The sequence below is a fragment of the Poecilia formosa genome, unplaced genomic scaffold (genome assembly GCF_000485575.1).
Source record: "Poecilia formosa unplaced genomic scaffold, Poecilia_formosa-5.1.2 Scaffold363, whole genome shotgun sequence".
NCBI classification, from domain to species: domain Eukaryota; kingdom Metazoa; phylum Chordata; class Actinopteri; order Cyprinodontiformes; family Poeciliidae; genus Poecilia; species Poecilia formosa.
The window spans coordinates 62212-89506 of record NW_006800302.1 but is presented as its reverse complement, the minus strand read 5'-3'; the positions used below and the strand labels follow the sequence as shown (position 1 = coordinate 89506).

The window sequence follows — 27295 nt, the reverse complement described above, 5'->3', positions numbered from 1 at the left end:
CATGTTTTTTTCAGAAGATTATGTAACATTTGCAGCCCTAAAGTTTTATTTAGCTGGGCAGCGTAAAATGTTTCTTTCACAAAAGTTGCAGAATGCTGCAACTTTTACAGTGAAAATACTCAGATGGATTTAGTATCCCAGTAGCACAATCAGTTTATAAAAACTCATGCTTTTCCCTGTTCTTGCAAATTAATAGGAATAATAACTGAAAGGTAACTTCCATCTAAATCCAATTTGAAATGTCTCTCAGAATATAAAAAAAATAAATAAATGTGTGTATATCTCTGATTAGTGGGAGTATTTGTAATTAGCCTGTTGCTTTGCCCATGTGACACGTCACATGAACCACATGACAAGTGAAAATCAAGCCAGTTATGCTTATGAAAAGCAAGTTTATATTTTTACATACATAATTTATGTAAAAACTAACTTTTTCTAAAAAATAGTGAAATTATTTGAGATATTTCTACAAATTGCATGCCTCAAATATGGAAAGGGGTAAAAAAAAAAAACAGTAGGTAAAAAAAACAGTAAGGAAGGGTGATGAGTGACAAGAAAGGAAACAAGATGAGAGCACAAGGAAAGGAGGAGCAAAGACAAGTAGGACAACAATGAAGAACAAGACAAGAAAAAATGGTGAAGGACAAGGAGGAAAGGGAAGCAAGACACAAGAGGAGGGAGGACAAGAAGAGACAGATGGAGGAACTGAAGTCAGATGAAGGGCAGAGCAGAAAGAAGGAAAACAGGGACAAGAATAGAAAGGACACAAGGATGGAAGGACAGAAAATTGAAAAGAGGACTGGAGAGAGAAAAGAAAGAAAAGGACAAACAAGATTTAAACAGAATAAGGATTAATATGTGGAAATACAATTATTTTTTCTCATTTGTCCTCCTTTATCCAGACCTGTAAAGAACTACTGAGTTATTTTGAGTTTGTATATTTCCAGATGTCGTCAAGCCCAGCTAAAACTCGGGCACATTTCTCCACTCATCTGTCATATAATAAATAAACAAAACAAAAATCAGGCTTTCCAATTTAATAAAATATATTTGCAAGCAAAATATGTTGACATTTTTCATTTTGTTGCTTTTTCCCCCCAGCCAGCCAATTTTAACAAAAGTGAAGTCAAGTGAATTCTTGCTGCAACTGTACTAACATATCAGCAGAGCCAAACCAGTCCCTTTAAAAATATAGATCATTACAACTGCAGAAACTTAAAACAATCAGTCCCATGACTACTTTTATTGGTTGTACAGTCATACATCTGTTCTCAACTGCCAGTTATTAAAAGATCATTCAAGCTGCTACGTAGCTTCGCCAATAGTACAAAAAGGAAAACATTAACCTAATGTGGAATGACTACACATGAGAGCAAAACTATGTAGTTTTTTTTGTTTTTATCTTTGCACTCATCTGTGACAATGTTTAGTACATACACATCTTCTACAGGTATTACAGTAGCAGGAAAGGAGCATGAGATAAGCAGTCTATTAAGCTTTTAAAAACTAGAATATGATTTAAGAAAAGAAACAAATTGTACTAACCACATAGGAAGGAAAAAAAAATATTCAAGATATTTCATGGTTTGTAATTTGAAGTGGCTGTAATCAGAGACAGTCGTTTGTTCGTACAATTACCTTTTTCAATTTGGGCTTTAAATATTCAGGTTCTATTTACACACTCTATATATCAGCCTAAAATGGCAAGAAATGTCCTAGAAAAGGTTAAAAAGCTCATCCAGATATTTTTGAAGACAATTAATATGGATTAACACACACTCTACTTTTGTAAACCAAATCACCCACAGATAAACTGCAACAAATTACAGCCACCTCAAACTAAAATGTACTAAAGTTTGTTTTTGGTTTGATAAATCCTTATTAACATTTTCTCCCCCGCTTGTCCCAAGTCTTTATCGACACATTATTAAAAAGTACATTTTTTAAATTATAACAGTGATGTTTTCTGTGCATGGTGCAAGGTTTTGTTATCCTAAATGCCAAGAATTAAAATAAAGATTTAACCAAAGGTCTGGGAGTTTTATTTTGTTGTTTTGTTTTGTTTGTTTGTTTTTTTTACAGATTCCACCTTCACATAAATCATCGGTCCATCATGCTGAGGATCATCTCAGGGGTCAGGTCTCCGTTGGGCGGGGCCTCGCTCATCTGCACCTCTGCCGCCGCCGCTCCTTCTACCTGAGACAGCTCCTCCAACTGAATGGTCGACTTGACGCCGCCAACCACCACCTCCTCCATGGCGCCCTCTTCCTGCTCCGCACCGACCTCCTTCTTCACAATGATGTCATCCACCTCGCCTGTGACCTCATCCTCCACACGGATGATGGCAGCGGCTGCAAAGAAACCCAGGTCAGGATTTGGTGCTGCATAGTGAAATGTCCGAGGGTGAATGTCTTAAAAACGAGACGGAAACTTACGGTCAGGCTTGTTCTTCGGGGGGCGTCCACGTTTCCTCTTCACCGGGGGTTCAACTGGTGCAGGAATTGGGACAACTGGTTCAGCTTGTTCCACTTCGATCTCGTTTAGCATATCATCTTCCTCGTCTTCTACTTCATCCAGTTCTCCCTCTGCATAAAAACAGGCCTGTTAAAACCTCCCAGATATCTGGACACATTTTAATTAGTTAGCTGAAGAGTTACAGAGACCATTTTAATGAGCTTTATAAACAACAACAAAAAAACCCCAAACTAAATTCTTAAAAAATGTCTGTGGTGCTTACAAACAAAAGTTCCTACATTTCTAAAAAAAAATGCATCTTTCAGAGAAAATGTGTACTTCACCTTCTGTTTTGTAAACAACCAAAGGAGGCTGACAGTTTTTTTTTTTTATAATATTTTGATAATTTAATAAAAGTTTAAATAAATGAGTTCTCCAATCACCAGGTCCTGGACTACTAACCAGTCATGTGTAATAGTTTTGTGGATTCTACCACGCAGTTTTACTTTGAAAAACCAGGCAGCGCTTCAGAAAGTATTAAGATACGGAGTAAAAAGAAGCGAGCACAAAGAGAAGCAAGTCGATTCTCATGTCCGCCATGAGAACCGACATGAAGGACAGTGCATGTTGTTATGGTTGAGGTGTGAAATGTGCAGAACACAAACACATACATAAGCTTAAAATAAAGTTTAAAGTACCAGTGTTTTCGTCGTCGTCGTCATCATCGTCGTCCCTTCTGCTCTGCATCTTCCTCTTCCTGCCACGCCGTCCCTTCTTGGGAGACGGGTCTCCGTTTTCGTCTCCACCAGCTTCACCCATGCAGTTCTCTGCGTGACGCAGCATTGTGTTCTGTTGAACAGACCAAACTGTAAATCTCTGACAGCCACCGGACAAACTACAGTGGCTACACTGAAACCTCAGCGCGTTTTACCCTGCGAGTGAAGGTCTTGCTACACTTGCTGCAGACGAAGGCAGTGGGAACAAAGTTTGGATCATGGTAACGCTTGAAGTGCATGTCCAGAAGTTGCTTCTGACGGAAAGTCTTCTCACACTGGCTACAGGCAAATGGCTTCTCCCCTGTGTGTGTACGCTTGTGCATAATCATGTGGCGCTCCTGCAAGACAACACAACGTCTTACAGCCGGCAGTTTTCATGTAAAGTCATAACTCCGGGCAGCGGATGTTTGCATCCCACCTGTCTGCAGCAGTAATCACACTGGTCGCACTTGAAACGTTTCTCGTTCTTGTGAGTCTTCTGGTGTTGGATCAGAGCGTAGCGCTCGTGAAACACAGCATCGCAGTAACGACATTTCTTCCCCGTCTCGATAAACGAGTGCTGCTTCCGCAAGTGAACACCTACAGAAAAGGCGACCAGGTTATTATTATTAGAGAGGAAACGCCACACGACCTAAAGTCACTCATTCTGAAGAGAACCGGTTCCAACACCGTGTCCGATTTTGTCCCTACATCCTAACAGGACTTACCTAGATCGCTCTTGCGAGCGATGACCGTATCGCAGTGGGGGCAGTGGAACTTGGCCACGTTTTCTGTGTGTTTCTGCAGAATGTGCATCTTCATGGTGCCGCTCTGTGTGAAACGGGCGTGGCAGATGTAGCACTCGTACGGCTTCTCCCCTGAAACACAAAGGAAGGAAAAATATTATGACACTCTGTGCAAAAACGTGCAAACGGGTTAAAAACAACAGGCCAGGTGTGTTTTACCTGAATGTGTCCTCATGTGTCTTTTCAGCTTGTAGGTGTCTCTGCTGGCGTAGCTGCAAAGGCTGCACTGGAACGGCCGCTCCCCGGTATGAGAGCGGATGTGCCGTTTCAACTTGCTCACCTATGAAAACAAAATTAAAATAATTGCTTCACAGTACAAGTAAATACATTTACAAACTAAATGCGACACCCTTGAATAAACCGAAGTACCTCCACACTGGAATAGTCGCACATTGAACACTTGAAGGGTTTCTCATGTGTGTGTTTGTAGCGACGATGGCGCACCAACTCTCCACTGGTCACAAAGGCCATGTCACAATCTGTGCATTTGTGTGGCCGGGTGCCTAAAATATAAGAAAACGAGAATAAACTTCTCTGTATTGGTTTCAAACATTTGCATATTTATGCATGTAGTCAACAGTCAGTTTGCTGTTTAATCCAGCTTTGACAGAACCACTTGATTTACCGCTTCAGTAACTATGAATACTAAATGTGGTACCTGACGGTAAAGTATGATTATTTTAATATCTTTGCCTCATTTTACCTGTGTGTGTGTTCAGGTGGTTCCTCAGCAGCGTGACTGTTCTGAAGGCTCTGCCACACAGGTGGCATTTGTGCGGCCGCTCGTCAGTGTGGCTCTTCATGTGTCTATCCAGATTAGAACGCCTTGGACAGGTGTAGCTGCAGAGCTCACACTGGAAAGTTTTCTTCACACCTGAGAACAGACAAAAATAATAATAAGTAAAGCTACAACATAGACACCAAAATGTAAGTGGGAAACTAACGCTTTGTTTAAGTGCTAGAAGTGAAGATGGACCTTTTTTCTTGATCTTGGTGGGCTTTGGAGGCTTCATGTTGCCCACGACCTTCTCAGCATTGACCTCTGACAGGAGCCCCTCCTGCTGTTCTTCCTCAAAGTCGTACACAGAAACATCCATGTCCCGATCTCCATCTGCATACCGAAGTCGGCTCTTTTTGCCCTTTTTCCCTTTGCGGACAGCAGCGATGGGCTGGTAATCTGGATCCTTTGACCACTCTGGGTCTTCTTGCTGAGGGACAGCAGCTTCAGGTTCAACCACTTCCTCATCTTCCTCTTCCTCCTCCTGTGTTGCTTGGAGCTCATCATGGGCCGCTTGGAGCTCTTCCTGCTCTACAGTCTCCACCTCACCATTCGCTCCCACTTTTACAACCTAAACAAACCATTAAAGATTCAGTATAGAGCATCAAAGATGTTGAATAATAATCTCAACACCATGGACTTAAAAGAAGGAGGAAATCATTTCTCACCTGGAAGCCTTCGGGCAAAGGAAGGGTGTGGCAGATAACCGGTTCTGCATCCTTATTAGCTCCTGACGCCTCAACAAAAGTGGCCTGGAGCCCCTCCACAGTTGTTGTTGTGACCGGGACCTGGACCAGCTGAAGCTGACCGAGACCCAACGCGGCACCGGCCTGCTCCTCCATATTCACCACCTGCAAAGAACAGCTCAGAGCTACAATTAAACAACTCACAACTCGTCCAGTTACTTACAACCCACGTTAGTCACCTGTACACACCTGAAGTGTGATGATCTGACCCTCGTCTCCCCCGGTAACCGTCACCGTGCCGCCTCCCTCCAACACTTCTGTTTTCATCTGCAGCAGAGTGGGATCCAGCGCGTCCATCACCATCATGTTCATGTCACCGGCCACTTCTCCCTGCGCCGCTTGTATCAGAGCCTCTCCGCCCTCCGGTAGGACCTTTCCATCAGAGGCCAGGGCGGCGGCCTGAGCCGACTCCATGGAAACGACCTCGCCCTCCATGGCAATGGGCTAACCAACGCTCTGGGAAGAAAGGGTTGGAATGGTTAGGAATAAGGAAACCAACCACTACCCAGTAGAGGTGCTGTTCAAGTCTCCCCTTTGTCAATTCAGATCCCAATGTCATAAATATATAATTTCTCAGAGGGATGCACCAATATTAAAAGCTTGGCAGATACCGATATTTGATATTAACGTTGCCGTTAATAAACAATAAAGTTGCCGTTAATAACCGATATTTAACAATATTATAAATATATCTAAATCTTTTTGACACCTTTTGGGGAAAAAGATAGCAGAAAAAGACAGCAATAGATGAAAACTATTGGTTGTTAATGTTGGCACAGTTTTATTTCGAGGGCCGATGTTGGTGTCGATATATCTTGCATCCCTAATTTCCCTCCCTCCTACTTTTGACTTCATCTTAACCTAAGGTATATACTTATTTGTGTTTTCATTAATCATAATCTAAACAGGCCTGATTCAGATGTTTGAAATTAATTGCACACCATACGATGTGGGGCAGTAATTAAGTTAATCAGACATCAGGGTATCCAATAATAGCAGCAATGTTGCTTTGAATAACATAATTAAAAAACTGGTGCATGTAGGATGCCAGCCATGCAAAGACACATTTACATGCTTAATATAGCTTAATATATGTGCATGAGGTGGGAACGTTAGCAGTTGCAGAGCAGACCTGAGTTAGTTCGGCTGAAACTAAAAGAGTTATAGGTATAAGGCAGTTAACATTTCAAGTGCCACAAATATTAAAATCGATTTGTGAGCTTGCCACCTGAGTGCTTGAAAATAAGGTGGAGAAAAATGTGTTTGCACATTTATTAATAACAGATAAAAATAGCAAGCGCGGCGTCTGCTTGCAACAAAAATGTGCTGAACTCAAGAGTGCCTTCATTTCCAGCTTTAAAAATCAGACACAGCAAAGTTTATGGGCTTCAGCTGCATCTACCAGACCTTAACCAGTTTGTTTTTAATCTAAAAGATTTAAAATCATCTCAATTGACACAATGAGAATTGAGATTCTCATTCTGTCAATGAGAATCTCATTGGCAGAATGAGAATCTCCAAAATCATATTCTTGATTTTGGAGGCAAAATCAAGAATATGTTTCTGTGTTACACAGTGAACCATTTCTAACAAAAAAAACATTTAAATGTGATCTACTGATATTCTTAACATGTAGAAGCAAGAAGGTTAAACAAAAACAAAGAATTTAACCCAGGAATGGGCATAAAGCATAGGCATTTACACTAAAAACTATAACTTTCATCAACTTTTCCATGTGTTTATTCTACAAGAAAAAATTTTTTCACAGTGTAACAATTTATTAACAGTAAACTATTTATTGCAACTGGGTACAGAAGTAGACCATTTGGTATAAGTTTCACTAACCTGTGAATTTAAATTTTAAGTCTATATCGCCCATACAACCCTAATTACCACAAGCCTTTTTGCCCTTTGATCGGGCTGAAATACTCAAAGGGACTTTCAACAAATCAATGCTGAGACAACATCATAAACTACCAATACCTGAAAAAACAAACAAAAGCATCTTTACAGTCGCTGTTTTGTCGTTTTACCAGCTCAGATAAAACAAAATAAAACTTATCAGTGCAAATCAAAGATTTAAAATTTAAAAAAGTATTTTACTTTACGTGGTGCGCTCTTTCCCGCTGCAGTAGTTTCAGCAGCACATTTGGGTAATTAACACGTCTTAAAAATGTAAAATAAATAACCGAAGTAGTCTAAGTTGGAGCGCGCAAAACTAAGAATAAAGGAGGTCATGTTGGAGTGCTAAACTGAGTTATAGCGAATAAAATTACAGTAATTCAGATTAAAATGTGTTCATAGAGTGGAGTTTCAAAGAAACCGCGAATCCGACGGTTTAACTGAAAAAAACGGCCATCGTCAGAGTCAGTTCATGTCTTCCTGCGGTGATAATGAGACACTGATGGGGTTTGACTGTTTGCCAATCACAATCTGTCGATCAGCCAATCCCCCAGCCACTCATCTATCCGTTTTTAAAAACCAGAAGTTACCCATCTTCTGTTTGCTTTTATTTGATCTGAAATAATTTACAACTTGGGTTTCGAGACAAGGACTTGGCTAAGCTTCGCTGTGTTTAAGTGGGGAAGCGCGACAACGTCTGAAAACAGGAAACAAAGGGCACGATAAGATGGACGTCAGGCCTGAAAAGACTTAAATCAGAAATACCGATAAATACAACCATCCCCACGTAAATACACAATTATCTCGTCTGGAAGCCTAAAACATACTTGACAGATTCACCTAGTGGGGGTTTATAGAGACATTTAGTGTATTTTGGATAACGATAGAGGGAGACAAACACCCCCCGCCAGCCGCCTGGACGGTAAGCCCTACCGTGACACCTAGAGGCCGTCGACGGCTCCTACAAAAACCTCTCCTTGTTTGGAGGCAAAATGACACTTTCACTTACTACAGGCTGGTTCTTTTCCCCGTTGTAGTCACTTCGAACCTCAGCGCCAGTGATTGCTCCTCTCAATCCTGCAGCAGACGGTGGTGTGTGCTCTGCGCCGAGCTCTTAATTTTCTCCCGCTTTGGAGGAGTAGGCCTAACACAAAATGGCGGCCCATTAGAAGCAGCGCGCCTGCGCGTTCACAGCGGCCTGGGGGAGTAGAGGGGAGTGGCCCCGCCGTAACTGTGTGTTATGGGCGCCAGATTTGAAATGAGGCGTGGGCGTGGCGACACGACCATTATAATCAATAGAAGCTGGAGGAGGGGAAACGAAAGGCGCTCTAACAACATGTGCAGATCAGTTCTGGTGTAAATAAACGTACCCCAGACAAGTACTCAAAGCTTAGTCAAAAATAGTGACTTGGTTTGGAGTAGTACATAAAGTTAACCACAAGAGGGCAGTGTGAGGTTTGTTAGAAATGGGATAAATTTGAAATATATGGAACCACGCAAGTGACAAAAGGTAAAACAAAAGTGTTAGAAAACTGTTTTCTGTGCACTACAGTATGTAAACAGGTTTATGAAGGGGTTGCCCATCTTGACTATGTTTTCCTTGGGATAGAGGTTTTTAATGTCAGTTTGATTTTACATTTCCTTTAATGTCCAGCACATGTTGATCTGTGTTTTTAGAGCAAGCTTTGATAGATGGGATCAGCACAATATGGGATGTGAATTAAGGCTATGCGGTGCACTATGTACGAAAAGGACAGGATTCCTTAACTTTATTTCTAATCACACTTCTGGATGTTTGGTTCGAGAGTTTTCTGGGTAAGTTTCTTAGTTATTCATTTAAAAAATTGTAAAAGTAAAACCCAATGAGGTAACAAAATTTCAGTGGTTATTTGTACTTGTAACAATATACAAGTGCTTTTAATTGAATTAAATTATTTCAACCCAACTTGACACACTAATTTATGCACTAATTTATCGGTGCCAATTTTCTTAATTTTGGTAGATTGGTGCTCAGCCAATTTTTATATGTGAAGCCGATCTTATACACTAATCTTATACCTTGGCAAAGGTTTAAAATATCAACCTCTGCTCTCCTGTGAGAAAGGTTTGACTGATAGACCATCCCACCAGATCATGTTTGCAGTCAAGAATAGTTACCCCACTGTTGCTAACTCAGCAACTTTTTATAACTATATTTAACAACATTTCAGACAAAAAAAATTATGGGCTAATCTTGGAATCAGCAGGTCTGGCTTTTTAAAAGATTGGTAATTGGCGATTGATCAGAAAGCTGCAGATAAAAATTAACAAATGAGAATATAGAAAATATAAAATATAAATATTTGTTCATATTTTATAAACAGTTTTGGGACCTGTGTGCACTTTGAACAGGAGAGTTTTATTTGAATTCACTCTACTTCACTGAACTCAAACAACAGTATAATTTGGTTATTTAACCAAATTATGTCCATTAGCAAATCTTAGACTACCATGTACCAAACTGATGGCGTGGATTTCATTCATGTTTATACGCATGTTGCCACATGGGACCTGCATTTCTCTCTAAAACTATTTGCAAGGGAAAGGTGAACGTCCGTGCTCTGTAATATCAGCCACATTTAGAACAGAAAGAGAAACACAGGCTTTTCTGCAGTCTGTGCCAAAGTGACCTAAAAATAAAATGATACTCATGAAGCATCCTTTGTTCAAGGTTTTAAGGTTTTGTGTAAGCCTTCAGAAATATCAGAAGGAAAAGAAGGAAAAAATTAAGCTAATTTATGCAGGATGTTTTTTTTTTTGTTTTTTTTTTGAGTGTGCAGAACCTGAAGAGCAATTTTACTCCATCACAGCTTTCAGGCATAGTCTCACAACTATATTTTCTGACTATTGGGCTGCTCCAGTAAGCAGTGCACCAAAAATGTGTGGCGACTGTAAACATGTTGCTGCAAGGAAAAATCTGATTAACAAATAAATCAGTCCCTGGTCACCTTTTAATACAACGCTGTGAAATAAATTGCTTTTAATTAATTCTCACTCTAGTCATCAAGTTGAAGCTGATAGATACAGATTGTACTGATTGATTAAGTTAGTATTCCTATGACTTGGACTTCTCATTTTTTACATTTTATTCATTTATTTTTTATGGGGCTGTGTTTTTTGTACATTTTGATATACTGACTTATTTACTGTTTGCGTCATCATTTAATTTAAAATCTCAAAGTCAAACAGATGCACAGGCAGTGCCGTATTTCCTTGAAAACAAATTTCCCTAAGACACATTTTTTAAAGTAAATGTCCAAGGTTACATTTAAAAAATTTCATTCCTCTTTCCCCCCCTGAGAATATTTAGTCAGCAGGAGTTCTTCCTGCTCATTAGTTGAAAGTACAGTCTCATCTGGTCTTTTTATTAGATTCAATCTTCGGGGATTACAAGTACAGACAGGCTCTAATTAACATTAAATGCATTTAAGCTTCAGAAAACAATGATCCAAACTTGCCTCCAGGTTACAATAACCAACGGTGCAGGATTATTATACCTGCAGCTTGGCACTGAAATAGGTGATGGCATATTACTGCATGTGGAAAACATTTCATGTGGGATTCCTTAGATGAAAACAAGTTATTTCTGGGCTGAAAAGGGAGTTTAAGATGAAAAGAAACAGTCCCTGTGACGCTCCCCTCATTTGTGTAAATAGTCGCAGAAGCAAATAGCAAAGAAATGCGATCCACATATAGAAACGATCCAGATGAATATCCTGAATGTCTAAATATCTCTCCTAGTTTGAATATCAAATGTTTAGCAGCCATGCAAGCAACAAAATTCCCGTGAAGCCCAGGATGCAAGCCGCCAAAGAAAAAGGCACTGGGATGAAAATATGTAGAAACTGGTGCTTGTGGGCGTGTGTCGTGTTTTATGGCTCCTGAACAAGTTGTGCAACTCGCTGTTTTACACCTCACAGCCCATTTAACGCAGGTTCCTTTAGTGGTAAAGGACCCAAGAAATGCCAGGTCAGCCTGTCAATTACTGCTTCAAAGCATCTTTTCCGCATATAAAATAAATTATTAATTTGTTACATAAGCAACAGCAGAACACGCAGTCTATTCAGAGGTTTCCTGCTTAAAGTGGCGGTTAGGATGCAGATGCACAGAGCTGGGGATGCATTGATGAAGCAGGTGTCAGAGTGGCGACTTTTCTGTGTGTGTCAGAGCCTCTCCTTGTTTTATCACCATCTTTTCCTCCTGGTTTTTCCTCTCGCAGAGGGGAGGAGGGGGGGCGGTGGCAGAGAAAGGCGAGGTTCTGTTGTCAGATCTGTCAGTCGAGCCAGCCTGGTCCCTCCCACCACTGTGGAGGCATTACATACTGCTGGTGCTCTTAGCAACCGTGCCTCAGCAACAGAGCCGCGGCAGCAGCGTGCCGTGTCTCCCCAATGGAGCTGCCATTGGGCGGACCAGCTCTCAGGCACTACACCCAGAGCAGACCGAGACCCCACCGGCAAAAACTGAACTACCGTCCCAGCAGACCGCAGGTAATGTGTGTGAGGATCAGATGGGTTTGGGATAAAATGGTTGGTGTGTGTGAGAGAGAGAGGGGAGAAAAATGGAAGGGAGGGAGAGGATGGAAGAGGGTACAGAGGGGAGAGGCAGGGGGAAGGGAAGGGTGGAGAAGATGCCTGGTCCCTGCTTGAATTAGGCAGTCCCTTTGTACCGGTCACTTGCTCTTTGAAAAACCCACTCTCTTTTCTCTGTGTGCATATGAGATGGTGATGAGGGCGAGTGGGAATTTGGTCTCAGCGTCTTCCCCGGCTCTTCCTGCAAAAAAAGGAAGCCATATAAAAAAAAGGCTTTAGGCATTTTTAATCTGTAAATTTCTCTAAATGCTGAGGGAGTGCATCTATTCCCCACTGAGCTGGTCATGTTGTCACAGAGCTTCAGCAGCTTGTAGACATGCAGTCACTCCCATGGAGACAAAATTCACCCAATCCCCCCGGCAGAAGATCGCGTAACGGTGACTTCTGCTAAATTCGTGTTCGGCAGCCAACCTCTTGACTTTCATCTCCACTTGTGGGCGCAGATGTTGACATGATCAGCGTAATGCAACTCTGCATAGCTGCATTTCTGATATCACGTTACCTTTATTGGCAAAATGAATTATGCTGCGCTCGTTCTGGATGTAAAACCCGGCGATGCTCGATCACTGTACGTTACTGAGCAACTGGCTCCCAGGAGGCCTGGTTCCATCAGAAATGGACGAGAAAATCAAACCAAAAAAAATAAAAAATAAAAAAAAATAGAAAAATGTGCGTTGAGGCAGGAGGAACAGCTCTGCCAGAGTGTGTGGGTTTTCAGAGGTGATTGTTATGTAATGTAAAGTTATATGTGATACAGTTTGTGATTGCTGGGATCTGCTTATTTCTATAATTAGGAGACGATAATTGAGAGTGAAAATGAAGTTCTTGAGCACATGGGGCGAGTGGATGAAGGCGTGGAGGAGTTCTTTACAAAGAAAGTACTTCCCACTGATACGCTGTGAGTATAGCTCAGTAGCTAAATGATCTAGTGTGAATAGAAGCAGCCAGAGCTGACGTGCAAGGCTCTTTGTGTAGGACCAAGCAGGATGAGGAAACTATCACACAGCAAGAAGTGGCTCCTGCAAGCGCTGTCGCTCCCTGTCCTCCACCGACGAAAACTCTCAGGAGGAAACTGGGAGATTTCTTCACCCTCAAGAGGAAGCGAGGCCTGAAGTCAGAGCCGAGCCAGGAGGGCCGCCCCAAAAAAGCCTCCATCGCCGATTTCATCCGACCTCTTAGGGAGGTCGCCAGGTCAGAGAAAGACAAGGAGAAGGAACGGGTGAAGGAGCACGACAAGGAGAATGAAAAGGATAAAGTGAAAGCTCATCCCAGTGCTGTTACTGGAGAGGCAGCTGTTCAGGAGACGGAGGTTACCGGTGACGCGCCGCTGAGGGGCGAGGCAGCGCCTCCCCGCCGAGCTCTCAGAGAGGGGAAATCCCAGTCGCTCATTCTGCTGTCTGGATCAGCGGCAGCAGGAGCTACCAATGCCAGAAACACCGCCAAGGTGAACATCGCTGCAGCTCAACTCTTCCACTTTTGTAGCAAAACCATCTGAATGTCAGTCATGTTTGCTGATTTCAGAAACAGTTTGAAGGCCAGCACAGCTTTGAGCAGAAACTCCACCTCATGCTTCAGCGTATTGGGGTCTCCAAGCCTCCACCAGGAGACACACAGGTGTGTAAATGTGCATGCCTCAACTATCTGACATATAGTAAGGAATTATGAATATCAGAGTTAACTTATTTGTGTTATTATTTTAGAATCAAGAAGGAGAAATGAAAAAGGCTGAATCTGAAGGTATGTATAATCATCTACGGCATTTTTTTTATTCTTTCCTCCTGATTGTTAATAAAGCTGAAATGACCTTTAAGTCAACTATGCCAAAAGTATATTTTTAAAACATGGACAGTATTGTAAAAACATTCATATTTCACAAATTTTTTTCAGTTTTTCTTTTTTTTTTTTGTCAAACTTAAATGTTTCAGATCAAACACATTTTAATATCAACCAAAGATAACCACACCCAGGCCTGATTACTGCACGACCCACAGAGTCGAGAAATCACTTCAAAAGAACCTGCCTGACAACACGAAGTAGGCTAAGAGAGCTCAAAACACAGCACACTATTAATTCACAGAAATTCAAGAACAGATGAAAACCAAATCATGAGGCTGGTGAGCACATCGAAGACTCATCCAGAAGGTCAGAAAAGAATCCATCACAACATCCGAGCACTGCAGGCCTTACCTGCTTCAGGTAAAGTCGGTGTTCCTGATTCAACAATCAGAAAGAGCCTGGGAACAATCATATCCATGGGAGAGCTACAACGCCATATAAAAAAAACATCTTCAAGACATAAAGACATGTTGGAAATATTCACTGAACTGATGACAAAAGGGAAACATTTTGGAAAGTAGCACTGCGATTTAAAAAATGAACATAGTGAAGGCAATATGATGGTCTTTGGCGACTTTTCTGCTTCCGGATCTGAACACCTTGCCATAATTTATGGATTTTCTCCCAAAAGAATATGCTGAAGGTGAATCTACAACCATCAGTTTCTGACATTAAACTTAAGCACACTTGGATTCCTGCAGTTTGGTTGAATTTAAACGACTCCGAGAGGAAGAGTGGGACAAAAAGACTGTAAAAGACTAACAGTTTTAGCAAACACTTGACCACACTTGTAGCTGCCAGGAATGGCACAGCCATTAGGGTTGAGAGTATTTTCCTTTTGTTACATTGGGGCATGTTGGTTAGTGATCTGAAACATTCAAGTGTAAAAAAACAGTAACGGAGGAAATCTGCAAGGCAACAATCGTTGTCTTACAGAATTGTATTCCTGAGACGTCTGTAATTAAGTTTGCACTTTCCTCAAAAAGCTATTACTGGATTGTATCCTTGTCTTCTGCCCTCTCGTGGAAGGCCTAATTCAAGATGGCTACATGCATCTTAGAAGAAGAAAAGTCCTTGATTTGAAACGGTTTTAACAAAGATAACTTTAAAAACTGATCTGAGCATTTAAAAAATAAGCCGTTATGACAAAAAATTGCTTAATTATAAATGAATTATAGAAAAAAGGTAGTGAAAAGACCTGTATTAACTGGACTGCTACAGTTGGTGAGCTGGCTCCCAAGGGGATTCGTACCGGCCCTTCGCGGCGCTCCCTCCTCCCTAACATATGTAACTCCTCATATTAGGGCATTAGGATGTGGGACAATGGGCCTTACAGGCATGGGTGGGGCACTATGCAGCACTTTGCACCCATATCCCAATTTTAATGCACCTTACACATAAACACTACACTTCATTTTACAGGGACATATTAGGATCAAGACCTTCTTACATGCTTTTGATGGGGTGATGCTTAAATTGAGGCTTGATCACACCCAGAAAGTGGACTGCCACTGGGTGGTCTATGGTTTCTGGGGATGTGTCTGGCTGCCAATGGGCGGTGGGGACTGCATGGGGTTCTGGTGGGTGTTCATCCCTCTTAACCTCCCAGGGGATAGCCCACCAGGTGGAGCAGTAATGGTCCACCTGGTCCTTCTGAGTCTCAGCTGCTCCAGTGGGATGGGTGATGGGTGGCAGGCCTTCAACTGTTCTTAACATACACAACTATTCACCTCAAGGTGACAAATTAGTTCATACACCTATGCAACACAAATGCTACCATTTACACACACCAACACTCATCCATCCATCTACTATCTGGTGTGGTGCCAATCTCCAGCAGTCAATGGGTGAGAGACAGGGTACACCCTGGACATGGGCAACACAGAGACAGACAGGACAAGCAACCATGCATGTACAGACCCACACCTAAGGACAATTTAGACAGACTAAATAGCCTAACAGTCATGTTTGTGGACTGTGGGAGGAAGCCAGAGAGAACCCACACATCTTGCTGCAAGGCAACAGCGCTACCAACTGCACCACTCTGCACCGACACACATATAATCCAAATGGCTGAAGGTCAACAAACACGGGTTAATATTACATCATCGTAGCCTGCCTGCTTTGATGCTGGATGCATTCTGGCTTTAATAAAGTCAATCATGCAATTAGGATACCATCTTCAGATATACTTTTTGTAGAGTAAATATGTCCTGGCAGATGTCAGCAGCCATCTTCTTTATATGGTCTCAAACTCCAGTCCTTAAGGGCCAGTGTCCTGCAACCTTTATATGCCTCTCTGCTTCAGCATATCAGCTCGGATATTGGCTCATTAGCATAGCTCTGTAGAGCTCGACTGAGTGGTAGAGAGGCAGTTTAACCTTTTAGTTCAAGTCTAAAAGTTGCAGGACTCTGGCCCTCGAGGAATGTAGTTTGAGACCACTGCTCTTTGGGATACCCACACAACACCATGGTCTTTGGGAGTCGGATGATGGACCTTGCAAGCCCAACCATTACCTCCAACATCCTAATTGCAACCCCCATTTTAATACACTTGAGACATTTCACAGTAGCTCAGACATCGATGCAAACACTAGAGAGGAGCATTGCATGGACCCCCATCCATCTTTCCTTAGTGCCTTCGCCAGTTCAACAGAGATTGGTGGTGCGGGATTGGCCTTATGGGCTCTGGCATCATCACAGGGGAGTGTACAACCGGGTTGGGGTGTTGGGTGATCTCTGTCGATTGCACAGCTATTCTGGGGTCTTCAGCAGCCAAAGCCACCTTATCCTTGGTTCTCCATGGCTCAGATTGTTTTGGGTTTCTACTCTTACTATTCTAGATGGTAAATCACATCCTCCAGGTCAAAAATGAACACACACACCTACTCTACCTGCGCACACTCACACACAAATGGTCGAAGGTCACACAAACAAAGGTTCCTATTCATCAATGTACCCTGCTTATTTTCATGCTATGCAATTTTTGTTTCAATAAAATCTTTGATGCGATTAGAATCTATCCTCTGACACCTTTTCGTAGAGCATCATTTCCCTGCCACATGTAGGCAACCAGCTTCTCTTTACATAGTTTATCTAAAATGCCGAGAGTGAAATTGTGGGGAAAAATTTACTACTTTAGGTTTTCATGTATATTTTGTGGGTAATTACATGGGTTATTTTTTTACTGTGGATTTCTGTCATACCCATATCCTTCTGGTTGGGAAAAATGTGTCAAATACATGATCATAAAATGGCTAATGCACTTGTAATGATACAGAAATAAAAAATAAATCTGAAATAGCGTATGTCATCATGACTATCTTTTCTAGTATAAGGCTTAAAGAGTTAAGGAATCAAAATCTACCTGCTTCAGTCTAAAATGTGGTGCTTTATTTGTCCTTTAAAATGACATAAAAGTCTTTGCGCTTCAGGTACCATCATTGATAATAAACCTGAGCCACCCTCTACTTTCTCAAAACCTCGGACTATGTCTGCATCTTCAGGTAAACCACAATTAGTCATTTTCAGCCTCTTTTCCAACCTGCTACGATCAGCTGGGTGACTTTCTCCTTCCTTTTTCTCTCCAGACACCCGGCATCAAATTCGGGCGAGTCTGTCAGCACACGAGGCAGCTGGGAAGCCTGCTCTGCTTCCAAAGCCAGTAATCAAACCAGCTCCGCCTCCCGCAACATCAGGCCACAATACGCCAGAGAACGAGCTAGCACAGATTCAGGAAGCAGAGACAAACACGCCCACTAAGCCCAGTCTGACCGCTGCTCCGTCTGCTCCTGCTACTACCACCTCTTCTTCTGTACCGACAATCTCTAATTCAGTCCCTGACTCAGCCAGTGTCACAGTTTCCTTCTCAAGTACTGACACAGAGATGTGCACTGACTCAGTGGACTCTGCTGCAGCAACTACAACACCTACCAGCATTACAGAAAGTGACAGGAAAGCCTCAGTCCCTATATCTAGTTCTCCTGTCACTGAAGCTCCAACCTCCACAGTTACTAGCATCTCTACCCCATCTGAGCCCCCTGGCACAACCTCAGCTACACCCACCACCTCAGAGCCCCCAACCCCAAGTCCTTCAGTCACTTCCACCTCAAAAACAGAAACTACTTCTTCCATCCCCACCCTGGAAACTGGTTCAGCTCCCTGCCAGCAGAGCCCAGTTTCTAAAACAGCAACAAATCTACCAACTGAGGCAACTTCCCTGGAGCCAAATGGTGCTCTCTCAGCTGCTGGAGGTGATGTTTCTGTCAGCACCGCAGCTTCTTCTTCCTCCACCAGCGTGTCAGATTCAGGGCTACATACTCCACCCAGTACCTCTGTAGCTACATGTCATCCTCCCAATTCTGGTGCAGTCACAGCCGCAGATACACACGGTGTCCCCGTTACTTCAGCCTCCCCTGTGACCCCTGCTCCCGTCCCTCCCACAGCTGATAAAACCCTCAGCCCACCATCCAGCGACCACATGGACTCTGCCTCCTCTCCTGCCACCGTCCAGTCAGACGCTCCCATTTCTGCTCCCTCCACTTCTTCCAGTGACACGAACCCTACAGACACCGCCTCCACTGCTACCAGTTTAAACCGCGCAGACACCACTTCCACCAGCAGCTCGGCGGGCGCTGCTGCAATTAGCTCCCCACACATAACTGGGTCAGATCCAGTCTTCACGATTCCCCCTGACGGAGAGTTAAGTGCCACTCCTTGCCGCTTCAGCAGTCCAGCACCCCCTGATGGCGAGCCGCGCCAGGATAAAGATTTACAGACGCTGCATGAGGAAAGGGGGGAAGGAGAAGGACCAGGAAAACCCACAACAACAGACATCGGTAAGATTTTATTTTAGTAAATATGTAATTCAGTGCCTTGCAGATGTATTCCCACTCGACTGTTTTCCGATTACCTGTAATAACTTCAGTTTATTTTACTGAGAGATTATGTGAAAAGTAGTGGATAATTTAAATATTGAAGGAAAGGATCACATGGTTTTTACTTCTTCTTTTTCAATAGAAATCCTAAAAGTTTGATGTGTATTTGTATTCAACCTCCTTTGAATAAACACAATCCAATTCTCTTAATTAACTTTCAAAATCACTTGAGTTCATTTCAATTCACCGGATTCAAATAGTGTCAATTCAAAACAAAATGAATCTTAAAAGTATCTATAATGCAAAATTCACATTTTGCGCGTTTTTGTTTCTATTTGGGTCTTACTCTAAAAAAAAAAAAACACGACATTTTTGGCAATAAGTAAATGTTTAGTTCAAACGCCACCTGATTGTTAAGTCGCAATCAATTACCTAGCATCCAAGCTGGGTTAAAGCACGTTTGGTCAGCTGGTTTTACCGCAGCATGCGCTGTTAAAATGGCTGCTGGAAAATACAAATGTTTTGTTGTTGACTTACCATTCAAAAACCACTCTCTTCATTCTTGTTGGATGTTCAGGAGGCTGTACTTATGCTTTTCAAAGATGTATCTTGTATAATTGTGCATCTGTTTGCAGCCATTTTTACGTGCGAATGTAAAGATTGAGTTTGGGGGCGTGGCCAGCAGCAGCTTATTAGGATTTAAAGTGACAGGAGGCCCTAAAATAGCTCCATCTGAAAGAAGCTTAGAATAGGCAGAACTGACCAGACAGAAATCTGAGAATGATTTTCGTGCAAGAAATGTGATGAACATGTTTTGTAAGCATAATATGTAATTTATAAGTTTTTTAAAAAATCAATTTCTTTCCAGGCATACGGTCATCTTATTAGTAAATGGAGAGCACCCACCTTTGAGTGGGTGCTCTCCAAGTTCAGATGTAGTTCTATGAAGGCCTCAGAGGTTTATAGGTCATTGGTGAAAAAAGCATTATGAAGACCAGAGACCAGCAATATGCAAAAATGTGGACAACTTCAAGGGGCATAAATACTTTTGTCAGAACCATTCACTTGGTTTCACTTAATGTATATACCATAGGTAGTTGTTTGTCTAATTGAATGTTTTTGTCCTTTAGCAGTGGATAAGCCTTCTGAGGAGGTCAAACAGACCAAATCAGGTGATTCTGACGAGAAGAAGGAAGATGCTCACGGTGAGAAGAAGAGCGAAAGTGACAGTGACAAACCACTGGTTGACAACGGTGATGTAACAAGAAAAGAAGTGCAGGAAGAAAGTGTGAGAGCAGAAGAGAACGCCCTCTCTGAACCTGACCCGGGTGCAGAGGCTGAGAGGAGCAGAGACGACTCAGTCAATGAGGCTCAAGAGCAAGAGGAAACAATGTCAGCAGGTGATAAGTGAAAAATAACGAAGCCGCTGAACACGGGACCAACAACTGTGACAGACAGGAGAGTCCACAGTAAAGGCTACGAGGGGTAAGGAAGGCTGGGGGAGAGATCATCAATGGCACTTCCGACAGGGACCACCACATTACTGCAGCACACCACTAAGAGTGGGCCACTGGACCAAAGAACTGAGATCCTCTTGGTGTGATGTAATCAACAAATCCAGCAGTGTCTTTGTCCTTTTTTTAACTTCTGTTGAGATTTTGCATTGCACGTATGATTATGTACTATAAGAAAACTATTGTGGTAAAATACATGATGTTTACAAAAGATGGGAAAGAGACATAGCTATGACTATTAAATGGATTATTCAGTTCACTGAGTCATTCTTTAAGCTTTTTTAAAGTTGTTTTTGTACATGAAGTTAGTCATATTTCCCTGAAATATCATCCATACAGTATTGCGCCTTGAACAAGTCACCAGTCCATCACACGGCAAGACAGAGACAACAAACACACACGCACGCACACATGCACGCACACACACGCACAAACACACTTAATTGCAATTTAGATGAACCAGTTAGCTACAGCGGTCATGTTTTTGGGTGAGGGAGGAAGTTGGAGTACCAGGAGAGAATCCTTGCATGCAAAGGGAAAGCATATAAACGCCAAGAAAAAAATCCTCCCAGGCCAGACCAGAAACCCAGAACCACTCAATAAATCAGTTTATTTCATTTTAATTATTTAATTTATCTTGTTGGATTGTTAATTTCAGCAGGGAGTAAACATTCTCAAGAGTAGATTTTGAGATAAAAAAAAAAAAAAATTAGCTACACTGCTAAAACACAAAATCTCACCTAGTATTTTTGGTCTAGTTCCTTAATATTGATGGAAAAGTAATAGTACCACAGGCAGATTTTTTTTACTTACAACAGGACATTTTCCCCACATGACAAGTGAACTAATCAGCCAGTGCAATAGTAATTTTTCATCAACATTAATTAATTATTGACTTAAAGCAAACTCGTATATGTTGCTGTGAAGTTATTTGTAATTTAATTTGTCTTATTTCAAGAGTATTAAGATATTTGCGCTAGAAACTAAACCAAACATATTTGGTAGGACTTTGTGTTTTCACTGTGTACCAGTCATTTTCTGTTACGTTTGCGTTATTCCCAGGTGAATTAAGAGTCTTGTTTAGTTTTCCAGATTTGTCAGAAAGCAAAAGTTCCAAATAATCAGTGATTATATCTCATTACTAACTCTGTTACTAACAAGCTGAAGGTTACTCACAGACTTTCTTTGTCGTTTGGTTCAATCATAATTATGCACTATTTTTTTAAATTAAAAAATAGCTTTCAACAATTTAATAAACATACTGGAATGTCCTACACAATATAGGTTTTTTATAACATTGATTTTTAAAACTTACTTTAATTTTACTTTTATTCACGTTTGCTCAGAGGTGAGTCGCAACTCATTACATTTACTTAGTTACAATTACTTGAGTAACTTTGTAGAAAAAAAATACTTTTAGGAGTATTTTTACTTTTACTTGAGTAATTTTATTTTGAAATATTGCTACTTTTCCTTGAGTAGCAGGAAAAGTAGCTACTTTTCCTGCTATTAGTAGCTACCTGCTAATACATACTCTGTATGTATTTTGCATACAGAGCAAAATTTCTGTATGCTCTACTCACTGTGAATAACTTCAATGAATGAAGAACAAGCTTGTTTAAAACAAAAAAAGTACCAGACACATACACTTGTGTGTAGGTTAATAAGTTTTTTAAATGAAAAATATTTACTTGGGAAAAGTTTTTGTTTTTGACTGATTTTGTTATTTTTAAATTATTTTATTTATAGAATTATCTTTAAAATACAACCATTTCTATGTATTTTAGTCCGTCTGATGACGTAATTTACTTTACTTTTACTTGAGTAAATATAAGTAGTGCTAATCTTACTTGAGTATAATTTTCGGTTGCTCTCCTCATATCTGTGTGTTTATATTGATAAATGAACTCCAAACTGTTTACTTTTTGTGACTCTCTATTTTTAAACACACTGCGACCAGCAGGGGTCGCTGTCGAGGACATAAAGCAAACCGCGCTGTTTTCACCCGGAAGAGGAAGAACAAAGGAGACGGGGTCTGTGCAGTGGAGCGCTCGGTGTGTTTTTTCTCTTTTGTCCGTCAGTAGATTAATCAGGTTTCCTGCCTTTTATCTGCAGGAGTTTTCATACAAGTAGGAAAGGATGTCGGTCGTGCAGCCCAGTCGCTCGTCCACCGGGTGGCCGCGCCGCGGCGGAGAGCAGTTCGGGAGCAAATACATCAGCGGGCCCGCTAAACCGCTCACCCTGGAGCGGACCATCAACCTGTGAGTCCAGCACCGCCTGCAGCCCTCAGTCTGGGTACTAATGTGGAAAAGTGTCTGGAACGACTGAGGCAGTTTTGTCTGTGAAAAATGTTTTATTTTGATGCGGATCTGTGCAACATAGTCACCAAAATCATAAAAAATAATAATAATTTAAAAAAAAATCATAAATATTTGATTTGTGAAGGCGGTATTTATGGTCGCATCTGAGCTTTAGTTAGCTTTGGCAAACACAAGGAAATAGTATTTATCAGTGAAGTGGAAGGTTATGCTGTTTTTGATCTAAATTACACTAAATAATTATACTTGACTCATTTGTCAAGTATCAAGTGTGTCAATAACAAGTTTAAATGACAAAACTTTACACAAAACTTTACACAAACTTTCTGATCCACGGCAGATTTATGTGCTAAGTAATCGGTGTTTAATTTTTTTATCCGTATTGATTAAATGTATTTAATGACGTTTTGTTTATATAAGTTTGAAATAGATTGGAATTTAATTGAATAGTCATTTTTCAGCTATTAATTAATCATCTCATTGGAAAAAATAATAATTTCTACTATTAAAACATGCTGTTTGAATCCTATTTTAAAACTTTACACATTTCTGATCCCCAGCAAATTTGTGTATTAAATCAGTGTTAATATTGTAGTAATTTATCATTTGTTTTATGTTACTGCGATTAAACCTTCAGTAAATGTGTTTTTGGTTAATTCACTACATACTGTTATATAATATAAATGTAAATATAATATATAAATATAAATAATATAAATATAAATTGAATAGTCCATTTTTTAGCTAAAAGTTCAGCATCTCAATGCAGAAAATTAGGATTTTTCTATGAAAGCGTTGCATGGAGTACAAGTACACTGCAGGAGTTTAAAAGCTAAACATTTCTTTTAATTTATGTCAATTTACATTAAAACATATAAAAAATATTCACCCAAAAGATAACATTCACATAATGACTGATATAATTTCTAATTAGCTTTATGAGTTCTGATTACATCTTCAGCAAATGTTTTCTATTAATGTTCCACATTTTTGGAGTTTAAAATAGATTATAATTGAGTAGTTATTTTTTTAGCTAAAAGATAATCACCTCAAAGCAGAAAACTATAATTTTTATCAAAAAAACTTTACATGGAGTAAAAACGCATTCTGTTTGAATTTGGAAAATTTTATGGAAATATTTGAAAACAATGCTCAAACATCTGTATTCTAGATTTCTGATTCAAAGTAACGGGCTTTCTGCGATTAACATTTTACTTAGAAACTTGGTCACATAAAATCTGTTGATTTTGTGTTTAAGTCATTCAGTAAAGTTGTGCAGTGGATTAAAAATAGAGTGAACTCTCCATACACTCAAAAAGCTGATGTAAATGTATTATTTTTTACCAAAATGTAAATTTATAAACTTTCTTTGTTTTTTTTCTGATTTGCTTTGAGCAGCTACAAACAAAGTCGGTGGCCGAATGAAGCATGTTTTGTCTTTCTGGTTGCAGATATCCTCTCACGAACTACACGTTTGGCACCAAGGAGCCTCTTTACGAGAAAGACAGCTCTGTGGCCGCCAGATTCCAGAGAATGCGTGAAGAGTTCGATAAGATGGGCATGCGCCGGACAGTAGAGGGAGTCCTCATCGTTCACGAGCACAGGCTGCCTCACGTTCTCCTGCTGCAGCTGGGCACAACGTTTTTCAAGCTGTGAGTGTCTGTCTGGTGCTGCTGCAGGAAGCAGCTGTAGGCTGCAGAGTTGCTCGATTACAGGTTGTGTCTGTCCTGCAGGCCTGGTGGAGAGCTGAATCCTGGAGAAGATGAGGTGGAGGGTCTGAAACGCTTGATGACTGAGGTAGCCGCTGTGGGATTCCGCCTCTGTGATTGGTGTGAAACTGACCTGAATTAACCGTTTGACTGGTTATTAGATCCTCGGGCGGCAAGATGGGGTGAAGCAGGACTGGGTGATAGATGATTGCATCGGTAACTGGTGGCGCCCCAACTTTGAGCCTCCGCAGGTTGGTATGCCAAGGAATGTGTTTACATATTTATGTAATGCACAGATTTGTGCATTTGTTGGTTTCCTGTTTCCTGCCACAGATCCTCCCTCAGTCATGTTGGAGTTTGTTTAGGTTTCATGTTGATAAATTGAACATTTAAAGATGACCTATTGTATTTCCCTGAAGGCTAGGATGGGTCTATGGGCTATACAGAACATGTTAATTACGTTTTAGCACAAAATCATTCTTGGATAAAGAGATTTTAGTCTGGTTTTAGTCTAGTTTGGGGCTTCTTCTCACTTTAAAATCCAAATAAGCTGCTGCTCACCACGCCTCCTAATTCAACATGTACACTTGCACATGAAAATGACTGCAAACAGATGTGCAACTATACAACCATACATCTTTGAAAAGCAGAAGTAGAACCTCCTGTACAATCAACATCAAAGCAGCAAGTTGTTTTTTTGGTTGGTTAGTCAGCAACAAAACACTTGTCTTTTCCATCAGCCACTGTGCAGAACATACAGCAGTTAAACCAGCTGACCAAACGTATTTGAGCTTAGCTTGTGTTACTAGGTAATGGGCTGGGCTTTGCTGGGGTTGCTAGGTAACAGGGCAGCGCCTTCTGATTTGTGAAGATTTTTAAATCGGCTCATTTTCCAGACATCAAATAATATTAATTTATTGTCTGGGTGGTTTACTCTTAAGGACATGGGCTGTTTTTTTTTAGAAGCACAAAAAGTCCAAAATGTGAATCTTGCCCAAGAGGCCCCCTTTAAATCCATGTTTTCTTGAGAGAACTAATGCGGTGCTTTTCATCTTCCAGTACCCGTACATTCCAGCTCACATCACTAAACCTAAGGAGCATAAAAAGCTCTTCTTGGTTCAGCTGCAGGAGAAAGGTCAGCATTTCTTTTTATTACCTCAAATGTGCTGAAAAATTAAAGTCTGCAATTATGAAATGAGGACAAATGATCGTCTTTGCATTTAAAATCTATAATATTTCCACAGCATTATTTGCCGTTCCCAAAAATTATAAGCTGGTGGCTGCTCCGTTGTTTGAACTGTACGACAACGCTCCTGGATATGGACCAATCATTTCCAGTCTACCGCAGCTACTGAGCAGGTAAAGCATATTTTATTAACTTCGTGCAGCTCTGTTATGAAGGACGCACAAACTTTTATTCTGGCTATTTGGCTACCAGAAACATTCTAATTTTCTTTCTTGGTTAATTTTTACTGACGATGAAGATGAGCAGGGGGCAAAAGTAAAGAGGGTTTTGGTTTTTCTACCTCTGATGGTACAAAACAGTTTCTCTGAAGTTGAAAACAAAAAGTATTTATGTTTGAAAGGCTATGAGATGAAGCTAAAATTCTTACATTTTCAAGTTATAGAGTCGTCTGGCTTTACAAAGGACAGAAAACTTTATTTTGTAGTTTAAAGCTGGCTGAATCAGCCCGTTCTATAAATATGGAAAATAAAAAAAGATGGATAGCCTGCTTACAACATAAATCACACAGTTTGTAGCTATAAAAATCATGAAATTATTCAAATCACTACAAAGTCATGGCTCTCCGTCTAAGCCAATAATCACAGCTAAAGGGTTTCAGGTTGTATCTGTTTGTTTTTCTCAGGTTCAACTTTATCTACAACTAGCCTGACCAACAGTGTGGCTGTCTCTGTGAGTGCAGCCAGAAGCATTGTGCTGAAAGGACGTCATCTCTCGTTTATCTTTTACGAAACAAACGCCTGTTATGTCTGGTAAATAGAAAGTCTACGGGGTTGTTGTTGGAGAAAATGATACGGTCCGAGTTGTTTTTTGTTTTATTTTTTAAACTTGTGAAGCTGCAGCCTTTTGTAGTATGCAGGTCTCTATTCCAGAATCTGGTTTTATGTTTGCCTAAAGGTTGACAATGTTTGATTAAAAAAAAATTCCAACATTGTGTTTTCTGTTGTTTTAACCTGTAACAATGCTGTCTTTTTAAAATAAAGCTGTGTTTTGAGTATGTTTTTATAAAGTTAGAGCTACTGAATGTTGATAAGCACTTTTTAAAAATATGTCAAGGGATTTTATGCTTTTAAACAGAGAGGAAGGGCTTTGCAGCGTAATAAAATAAATCCATGTTAACGCCATCTTAGAAGCAGGTGTTTATTAAAGCAGTTTATACTGGACAGAAAAATTATGAAATTAACTCAGAATGAATAAAAACACCATCAACAGCATTTATTTAAATCAAACTATTTTATGCTCAATGGGCAACATGAAAAATGATTTTAAATAGACTTACAGTAATGTGTTGTATTCATGACTGTTGTTTATTTACCACTAAGCAATATTAATTTAGTAAAAGTCTGGGCTCCAGGGGCCAACTGCACATTTTGGAGATTTGTCTTACAGGCAGATTGAAGTTATGCACCAATAAGATTTTATCACTTGTTTAAAAATTAAAACGGTGTTATAATGCTTCTGAAAATCTTTACCTCAGAAATAATGATCAAATTATCACAGTTTTTAAGGTATTTTGATTGTTCTATGCAGTGATGCATTGTACTGTCAGACTCTGCTGTGTACTAACCAAGTGATTACATGTAAATGCAAGGCTGGACTAATGAGAAATGTAATTATTCATAAATGCAGGTGATTCAAATGGACATACCTGCTGTTTAAGGCAGAAAGAGTTCATTTTTAGTAACTTAGACATTTTTGTGCTTTTTTGTGCAAGTACCGTCCTATCATT

The 27295-nt window shown here is 40.6% G+C and overlaps 3 protein-coding genes across 6 annotated transcripts; 2 read left to right on the top strand and 1 right to left on the bottom strand.

Annotated features, from left to right (window-relative positions):
• Positions 1-1022: 1022 nt before the first annotated feature.
• On the bottom strand, positions 1023-19405 carry ctcf (CCCTC-binding factor (zinc finger protein)). 3 transcript variants are annotated; one of them, XM_007574840.2, is made up of 13 exons: positions 19320-19405; positions 5729-5995; positions 5462-5644; positions 4992-5364; positions 4719-4889; positions 4385-4518; positions 4175-4295; positions 3938-4087; positions 3649-3809; positions 3386-3568; positions 3153-3303; positions 2436-2585; positions 1023-2351 (listed from the first exon to the last, which is right to left on the bottom strand). In XM_007574840.2, the coding sequence occupies exons 2-13, from the start codon at positions 5972-5974 to the stop codon at positions 2101-2103; spliced, it is 2274 nt and encodes a 757-aa protein (XP_007574902.1). In that variant the 5' UTR covers positions 5975-5995; positions 19320-19405; the 3' UTR covers positions 1023-2100. The 3 variants fall into 3 exon arrangements, with proteins under 3 accessions (XP_007574902.1, XP_016517709.1, XP_007574901.1); XM_016662223.1 differs by lacking the exon at positions 19320-19405 and adding an exon at positions 8447-8614; XM_007574839.2 differs by lacking the exon at positions 19320-19405 and adding an exon at positions 8451-8614.
• Positions 10858-20559, top strand: LOC103153802 (mucin-5AC-like). 2 transcript variants are annotated; one of them, XM_016662222.1, is made up of 8 exons: positions 10858-11967; positions 12864-12967; positions 13045-13513; positions 13591-13683; positions 13770-13806; positions 17340-17411; positions 17496-18740; positions 19913-20559. In XM_016662222.1, exons 1-8 carry the CDS (start codon positions 11869-11871, stop codon positions 20191-20193), a joined length of 2400 nt encoding a protein of 799 aa, XP_016517708.1. In that variant the 5' UTR covers positions 10858-11868; the 3' UTR covers positions 20194-20559. The 2 variants fall into 2 exon arrangements, with proteins under 2 accessions (XP_016517708.1, XP_007574903.1); XM_007574841.2 differs by having other exon boundaries at positions 10864-11967; positions 17496-18743.
• Positions 20560-22298: 1739 nt separating this feature from the next.
• On the top strand, positions 22299-26688 carry nudt21 (nudix hydrolase 21). The gene is made up of 7 exons (XM_007574837.2): positions 22299-22557; positions 24066-24266; positions 24348-24411; positions 24485-24574; positions 25383-25458; positions 25568-25682; positions 26192-26688. Exons 1-7 carry the CDS (start codon positions 22436-22438, stop codon positions 26211-26213), a joined length of 690 nt encoding a protein of 229 aa, XP_007574899.1. The 5' UTR covers positions 22299-22435; the 3' UTR covers positions 26214-26688.
• The last annotated feature ends 607 nt before the right edge of the window (positions 26689-27295 follow it).

Excerpts from the sequence above, each read along its gene's own strand:
- nudt21 (XM_007574837.2), top strand. The coding sequence starts at position 22,436 with ATGTCGGTCGTGCAGCCCAGTCGCTCGTCCACCGGGTGGCCGCGCCGC. Across the intron at positions 22,558-24,065 it reads CTGGAGCGGACCATCAACCT|ATATCCTCTCACGAACTACA; the intron begins GTGAGTCCAGCA and ends TTCTGGTTGCAG. Across the intron at positions 25,683-26,191 it reads CTACCGCAGCTACTGAGCAG|GTTCAACTTTATCTACAACT; the intron begins GTAAAGCATATT and ends TGTTTTTCTCAG.
- LOC103153802 (XM_007574841.2), top strand. The coding sequence starts at position 11,869 with ATGGAGCTGCCATTGGGCGGACCAGCTCTCAGGCACTACACCCAGAGC. Across the intron at positions 11,968-12,863 it reads ACCGTCCCAGCAGACCGCAG|GAGACGATAATTGAGAGTGA; the intron begins GTAATGTGTGTG and ends TTCTATAATTAG. Across the intron at positions 12,968-13,044 it reads GTACTTCCCACTGATACGCT|GACCAAGCAGGATGAGGAAA; the intron begins GTGAGTATAGCT and ends CTCTTTGTGTAG.
- ctcf (XM_007574840.2), bottom strand. The coding sequence starts at position 5,974 with ATGGAGGGCGAGGTCGTTTCCATGGAGTCGGCTCAGGCCGCCGCCCTG. Across the intron at positions 5,365-5,461 it reads CTTTGCCCGAAGGCTTCCAG|GTTGTAAAAGTGGGAGCGAA; the intron begins GTGAGAAATGAT and ends TGGTTTGTTTAG. Across the intron at positions 4,088-4,174 it reads ACACATGAGGACACATTCAG|GGGAGAAGCCGTACGAGTGC; the intron begins GTAAAACACACC and ends TTTGTGTTTCAG.